The sequence below is a fragment of the Chiloscyllium plagiosum genome, unplaced genomic scaffold (genome assembly GCF_037043375.1).
Source record: "Chiloscyllium plagiosum isolate Xiang-an unplaced genomic scaffold, Cpla_swu_hap1 HiC_scaffold_4, whole genome shotgun sequence".
In the NCBI taxonomy this organism is placed as follows: Eukaryota; Metazoa; Chordata; class Chondrichthyes; order Orectolobiformes; family Hemiscylliidae; genus Chiloscyllium; species Chiloscyllium plagiosum.
The window spans coordinates 38067608-38075751 of record NW_028270142.1 but is presented as its reverse complement, the minus strand read 5'-3'; the positions used below and the strand labels follow the sequence as shown (position 1 = coordinate 38075751).

At 42.8% G+C, this 8144-nt stretch overlaps 1 protein-coding gene across 1 annotated transcript in view; it reads right to left on the bottom strand.

The window, feature by feature from the left end:
* Positions 1 to 246: 246 nt before the first annotated feature.
* LOC122549508 (regulator of G protein signaling 22-like) overlaps positions 247 to 8144 on the bottom strand; it is a 117389-nt gene continuing 109491 nt past the window's right edge. The window contains exons 20-21 of the mRNA XM_087985824.1: positions 6030 to 6144; positions 247 to 322 (exon numbers count right to left, since the gene is read on the bottom strand). Of these exons, the coding sequence (XP_087841950.1) occupies positions 315 to 322; positions 6030 to 6144 (123 nt within the window). The 3' untranslated portion in view covers positions 247 to 314. The remainder of the gene's footprint in view (positions 323 to 6029; positions 6145 to 8144) is intronic.

Here is an 8144-nt window from a genome sequence, read left to right as displayed (position 1 = left end):
CGTGAGATGCCAATTGGGAAACTCTGAATGAGAGGTTCAGCTTCTCTCAGGAGTGCACCCTTTGGAAACACTACTCTTTGTGAGCACCATCAGATCAAAGACTCATTTCCAGAGTTATTGTAAAAACAAATTGTTCAGTGAGGTAGTTTCACATCATTTTTTTCAAAACTATCAATTAAAAATAATAATTTTGAGGAACTGTGTGTGTTTCAAGACAGACACAAAAATGAAGTACTTTGTTCAGGTGGAATGTCACTTTAATTCATAGGTTATAGTCAAGTTTATTTTCAGTTGTCAGCTTGCCTTCATTTGGCTTAGTTTCCTGTAAAAGCAAAACAAAGACATAGTATGTTACAGCAAATATTTACAAACATGTCTAAACTGCATTGATTTCTGTATCTTATATGGTTCTGTCCTTCAAATAGGTCTTTGTACAGACAGGCTGGAGAAGACAGGTACCATGATTAAGTAGCAAAAAGATCCCATGGTAAGAACCAGAATACATGTTTACTCAGTCTTTCTTATGCCATTCTTAAGAAGTTAACCTTCCACTAGCCACAGGGCGGCTATTGGGAAAGCTCTGACCACTGAGCCAAGCAAAAATACTTCAAAGTCAAGCACTAAGTGGATACATAAGGGTAAACAGTTCAATTGTATATGTATTGTTGAAGTGCTTTGTAAAGGCATTATTGCTGATAATGTCTATTTCAAGATTTTGGCTTAGAAGACACTGTGATCTTAATGGATCAGAAGAATGTGGTGTAATGTTGTGGGACATAATTCCAGAGCCTGAGAAATCCCTCGTAGTGTAAAATGCCCAGATCTCATTCTTTCCTCCTCTTCCCTTCCAAGTATCTTGATATTAATGATAATGAAGATGAACCCCTTTCATTCTGACAGTTCGGGTTTGTTTCCATTGGTGTTAATAATTCCTGTATCTAGACAATAGACAATAGGTGCAGGAGTAGGCCATTCAGCCCTTCGAGCCTGCACCGCCATTCAATATAATCATGGCTGATCATTCCTAATCAGTATCCTGTTCCTGCCGTATCTCCATAACCCTTGATTCCACTATCTTTGAGAGCTCTATCCAACTCTTTCTTAAATGAATCCAGAGAGTGGGTTCATTTCGACTGGAGTTTAACATTCTGGATCTACCGAGCAACTATGGGCTGAGTACCAGAATCGAGTCGAGGCCTGAACAGGTGCAGAGTGAGCGCAGGCCGAGCTGCGAGCCGGGTCACGGTCAGAATGGGAGCAGAGAGAGCAAGGGTTGAGCTGGGGGCTGGGTCGTGATTGAAGCCTGGTGCGTGAACAGATTGAGCGTGGGCCAAACAGGAAGCTGGGTCACAGCCAGAATGGGAGTAGAGAGAGTATGGTTGAAGCTGGGAGCAGCTGTATTGAGTGGATTAGTCCACACACACTGAAAAGGGAAAAGGATCACAAACATTTAAATGAGATGTTGTGTCTACCAACAATCAGTCCAAGTGGTCTTGCTGCCTCAGATTTTGTGACTTCAATATTTTATCTCGTGATGGGTCATGATTGGAATCTGAAGTGGGAACAGAGCAAATGCAGACTGAGCTGGGATCCGGGTCACGGTCAGAGTCTGGAGTGGGAGCAGAGCGAGTGCGGGTCGAGCTGCGAACTGGGTCGTGATCGGAGTCTGGAGCAGGAGCAGAGTGAGTGAAGGTCAAGCTGTGGGCTAGATCATGGCTGGAGTCTGTAACGGGGGTAGAGTAAGCATGGGCCGAGCTGGGACTGGGTCATGGTCGGAGTCTGGAGTGGGAGTAGAGCAAGTGTGGGCCAAGCTGAAAGACGGACCCAATGAATAAGGACTACAACTTGAGTTCTTTAAAAACACTGCATGTTCTCATTCTGGACTTTTAAATTATGTATTCCCATCCTTGGCGTTTTTGTTTTGCTATTTCAGTTCTGTAACAACATTTAAAGTATCTGTATCTTAATACCCTGTATCTAAGAGGCGTCATTACAAAATTTTCACTGCACTCATTCGAGTGCACTTGACAGTAAAGGCTATTCCATTCACTGAAAGTTTGGTGACATGAGCTATGTCTTCATGAGAAGCAAGGAGGATTAGCAAATTATAAACTTGAAGACATGCAGATGTTAGAGTCTCCCTCCCAATTGGTCGACAACATTTCTGGTGGTAACATGACTCTCATTTTAAATATGCAATCGACATATGTCCAAATAAAGAGGGGGATCATGCCACACATAGAGAATGGGCAACACCTGTGACCAAGCAACTTTCTTTTGCTTCTTCAAGGTGGTCTAAAATGCTGAGATGAATGCATCGTGGCTACTTCCAGCCTTCCTCTCATTGGGCAGTGGCAACTCCCTGTCTACTGGAGATTCAAATAGTTACTGCTGCCTAAAGCAAATAGCCAAAGCAATTGTATGGAGTAATACAAGTAAACCAGGCAGTCACTGAGTTGCTGATTCACCATGATGGTCACAAACATCTCCATGGAGGAAACCATGAGCTCACACACCTGGGACATGTCCAAATGCATGCTTTGGATGGACTTCTCCATCATTCATACATGACTGCTGTTTTCACATTTTATGTTGCAATTCCAGCAGATTCAGAGTAACTAGCACCAGAGGCCCATCATCAGCAAACAATGGCATGGGCCTGCCCTCCAATTATCAGGACCATCAGATGTCATAACTTCAATGAGCTGCTTTTGTATCTCTTTAGGCACTCATGTGCCTGTATTCCTGAAATGAATTGTGATTCCATGTCCACCAAGGTGAATGAATTTATATAGGTGGATGATGTGACATTGCACACAATGAGACTTGGATTCCCTTCTATTCACAGGTGGACCTCAGGGTCCCAAGTCAATGCATTAAATAGGTGAACCAATTCATGTCTGCTCACCTGGGAGCTTAACAATTTGGGGTATCACATCTGGAACCATATAAATGCAGGGAAACACTCCAGGAGACTGGTCATAACAATAACAATGAATTCAATGCCTCTTGTTTAATCTCAGAATAGGTTTTAGCTTCTTAATTATGCTTTTATGATTTAACCCCTCCGTTTTCATCTCAGGGAGATGAAACTGCTTCTGTATAAACAGTTCACTTATCTGATGATTCTGATCAGTTAAGCAGGTCCTGAGGACATTATTAAGGTTATTCCGATGTTCAGCAGGTTCACAACATATTTTAAAGACAATTTTTGGGGTGATGGGATTTCTATTCCCAATAGTTGAAGAATCAATGGCAAATGTATTGCAGCTGCCACTGGCTGCCCTACAGTCATTTATAGCTAGAGATCAGATTTCCATCTCTCATTCTGGAGGAAGTCCCACTTTAGTGAGCTGCCAGATATTCTGATTGGCCAGTAGCCAGAAGCTGTAGTGGACAAGAATGCAACTGTGACTAGGACTGCATGTAAATCTTAGAGGCTAAGTCCTAAATTCCAAGACCAAGTAAATGTTAGTGTCCCAGAGCAGGAAGGAAGCATGAGGGATAATTGAGTGGGGTGAAGATGTAGAAGGTAAAGGGAGAGCTGAGGAGGGAAGGAAGCATCCTGAAGGTTGAGTGGAGGATTTTGGAGGATGTTAGAAGGTACCCAATGTTGAAAGGAGAATTTTGAAGGTGATGCTTCGTTCCCGTCTCTGACTTGAGCAGAATTACCTTCTGTCATTCCTCCCCCACCCTGAACTCCTTTCACTAGCCTGAGTGGAGAATGGTTTTTCAATTGTCATTATTTAGCCACTAATGGACCTCAGGTGGCACACAGTTGGGCCAGCCAGGCCTCATTTGTCCCACCGTACAACAGTGGAGCAGTCAGGTTTGGTGGGAAGCTCACAGGAAGATCATCCAAGGAATTTTGCAAGTCCTTCATTCTGCAGGTGGAGCAAAGTTCTGCCCAAAATGGGCTTGTGCTTTTCCACCCTCCAATTGCATGCAACCTTTGTAAAATTTCTTTCCAGCACAGTGACTGCTCCTTCATTTTAAAGTTTAATTCATGTTCAAGAATGTTTCCTTCCATAGAATGTCATCACTTTTCCCGTTCCTCATCGAAGGATTCTTCTCTTGATCATATTTGGCATTGAGTCCTGTTGCGAGCTGCTTTGCTATGAGCTACTCACATTTTTTTCGTGTTTTAATGTAGACAGTTTTAGTTCATCTCTTATTGTTATTAACATTTTCTCCTCAGCTTTATACTCCAATGTCCAATGCGTATGCAAGAGTAATTAGGAAGGCCTAACTTGGTTTCCTTACTTAAGGATGATGGTACTTGTTTTGGAAGCAGCTCAGGATATGTTCATTCAGCTGATGCCTCAAATAAAGATTGATCTAATGATGGTGGACTGAATGGAACTCATTGGGAGCTAAAAGAATGAAAAGTGATGTTATTGACACATTCAAGATTCCTAGGGGGCTTAAGAGGGTAGGTACTCAGACGATGTTTCACTTCAAAAGAGAATCTAGAACTCTGTAGTTTCACATCTAAGATGGAGCTGAGGAGGAATTTCTTGTCTCAGAATTGTTAGTCTTTACAATTATCTTCCTTGGAGTGCAATTGAAGCTGTGTTATTGAATATATTCAAAACAGGATTTTGATCTACAAAGGAGTCAAAGTGAGGGGCGGGCAGCAAAGTCCAGTTAATGTCACAGTCAGAAAATTCGTGATCCTACTGAATGGTGGAATGGGTTTTGCAGTTAAGCCCCTATTTAGTATGATCTTCAGTCAAGTATTTTTCAGTTCAAAAAATACTTTCCAAATGAAGGCCCACAAACATTTGCTAATGGAAAATGTTTTCAGGACTACCAGACAGAGCTGAGAAAACCAGGGCAAGAAAACTGCACAGACGAGCAGGAAATGACAAGTACAATGTAGTCTTACATGAACTGCAGGAGAAGGCCAAAGAGTAGAACAATAGGGCCCGATGGGGTGCAGAGTATTGTTGAGCAGTTGGGCAGAAAAATAAACAATGTAGTAAGAGGATGTATTGATTTGTTTTCTTTCTACACAAACCTGCAACCCTCAAGGAAAGTTTTTAAAAAAACAAATTATTAAACTTAATAACAGAACATTCTGAAAGAGACTCAAAGGATACAGAGTCAGCTTGAATTTAAAAAGAATGGTTGAAGGACAGAAAACAGAGACTTTGTTTGTTGGTTAATTCTCAGTCTGGAGAATGGATAGAGCTCTAAGACAAGGTCAGTGCTAGGACCCATTGCTTTTTTTTCCATACACATACAGTTACAACATAGAACTAGGTTATTCAGCCTGTTGTGTCTGTACCAGATATGGAGAACAGCAATTCAACTAGTACCACTCCGTCTTTTTGCCATAGCTTCAATCTGTTTATTGCTGTGGTGATAATATTCAATCCTCTCTCCCCTATCCTTGACAAAGCTCACCCTCTCTCCTACATGCTTGACAATGCTAACTCTCTCTCCCCTACCTGTCAATACTCAACCTCTTCCCCAACCACCTCTATCCTTGCTACCCTTCTTCATGCTCCCTTGAAAATGCTCACCCTCTCTGCTTCACCCCTGTAAATTCTCACCTCCCTCCTACACCCCTGACAATGTTACCCTCTTCTCCCACCATTCCCAACAATTGCTATCTACCTTGTTGCATGACTGACAATGCTCACCTATTCCCACATATCCAACAACTCTCGCTCCCCCACCCTCTCTGATATTGCTCACCCACCATCCCTCAGTCTTGATAGTTCAGTCTCCTCCGTTCCTCACAATATTCATGCAACTTTACCCACAACATTGTTTACCCTAACTTCTCAACTTCCAGCATTGTACACCTCCAACCCTCCCAAAGACAATGCTCACATACCCCCTACTGGCAATTGCCTCACCTTGACACCATTCCAAGTACCAACACCCCTCCAATCTGCCACTGTCACCCCATTCCTCTCAAACACCTCCATCCCCAATACCATCTCCAACCTTCCCACCCATAAACCCTCCACATTAAACACAAAAGGTTGACTCTGTAACTTTTTTATGTGTTTCCTGACCTGTTGAATGTTTCGCACCATTCTTATGTTCACTACCTCCACTCTTCACAGAGATTTGACTTGTACTGGACTTTCTGCTGTCAAAATGTAATTCATTTGTACCCAGCAGGACATCCTATAAAATAAAACCAAATACAGCTATTTTCAGTGATTCTGAGGCAGAAATGTAAATAAAATTTCAGGTGGTAGACTAACAATGCAGTTAAATGTATAAATACTTTAACATTCAATTGGCCTCTTCCCTGGGACTTCATTCAGCAGAGATGAGAATTACATTGGCCTTACATAACTTTGACCAAGTCTGCCACAACCTTAAATGGAAATGATATGTGATTTATTATCCGGCCTCCACGACTGCCATACTAACTGGCAGAATCATATGGTGGTGCAACATTTAATTTTTCTTTTCATATTCAGTCTTTAGATGTCAGAGTCACTTACATTTAAGAAATGCACCTCTACGTCAGTGTTAGTTGTCCCTTAAAAAAATGTTTCTACAGTAAAACTGTCATCCTTCAAATTCGGAGTTCTCCCAGAAACATAACCAACAGCAACAACTTAGTGAAGTATGAGAGATGGGTTCATTCATCTGCAATGTTACTTGACAAAATAAGTTTCTATAGAGGAAGCTCTTTGGCCATAAGGTTCTCAACCTTTTTGCTGACTAAACCAATGTATTCCCTGGCATGTCTGAAAGGGCTTTTCTGATTTATTTTCACTGACGCAGGGTTTGTTTATTTTACCTCTGCCTCTTGTATTGAGAAAGAATTACAAACATTGTTGTCAAATAAGTTCCAACATCCAATATCTGCAAACTTAGCTATGTGCCTTCACTCATCATCAGAGTCATTGATGCAAACTTTAAAAAGTTGCGGCCCCAGCACAGCCCCTGCAAAACGACACGCACCACATCCTGCCAAGGAGACAAAGAAACATTTATGCACACTTTCTGCCAGCTAGTAAACCTTCAATTTGGTATTATATATTACCCCCATACAATGAAGTTTTACTTTCCACAACAACCTTTGATATGGCATATTAACAAAATACTTCTGGAAATCCAAGTCTAGTGTATCTATGTGCTTCCCTTTGTCCACAGAGCATGTCACTCATTCAAATAACTCCAATAAACTAGTTAAACATGATTTCTGCTTCACAAAACCATTCTGACTTTTCCTGATCATCTTGAGTCTGAGTGAATAATCATAGTTTCTTTAATGGTCAATTCTAACAGTTTCCTCATGACAAATATTAACTAGGCTGTATTTTCCTGTTCGGTAAAAACAATGACTGCAGATGCTGGAAACCAGAGTTTAGATTAGAATGGTGCTGGAAAAGCACAGCAATTCAGGCAGCATCCGAGGAGCAGGAAAATCGACATTTCGGGCAACAGCCCTTCATCAGGAATACAGGCAGAGAGCCTGAAGGGTGGAGAGATAAATGAGAGGAGGGAGGGGGTGGGGAGAAAGTAGCATAGAGAACAACAGGTGAGTGGGGGAGGGGATGGAGGTGATAGGTTGGGGGAGTGGAGTGGATAGGTGGAAAAGAAGATAGGCAGGTAAGATCAGTCATGGGGACAGTGCTGAGCTGGAAGTTTGGAACTGGGGTGAGGTGGGGGAAGGAGAAATGAGGAAACTGTTGAAGTCCACATTGATGCCCTGGGGTTGAAGTGTTCAGAGGCAGAAGATGAGGCGTTCTTCCTCCAGGCGTCGGGTGGTGAGGGAGCGGCGAAGGTGGCCCAGGACCTCCATGTCCTCGGCAGAGTGGGAAGGGGAGTTGAAATGTTGGGTCACAGGGCGGTGTGGTTGTTTGGTGCGGGTGTCCCAGAGATGTTCCCTAAAGCGCTCTGCTAGGAAGCATCCAGTCTCCCCAATGTAGAAGAGACCGCATCAGGAGCAACGGATACAATAAATGAAATTGGTGGATGTGCAGGTAAAACTTTGATGGATGTGGAAGGCTCCTTTAGAGCCTTGGATGCAGGTGAGGGAGGAGGTGTGGGCACAGGTTTTACAATTCCTGCGGTGGCAGGGGAAGGTGCCAGGATGGGAGGGTGGGTTGTAGGGGGGCGTGGACCTGACCAGGTAGTCACAGAGGGAATGGACTTTGCGGAAGGCG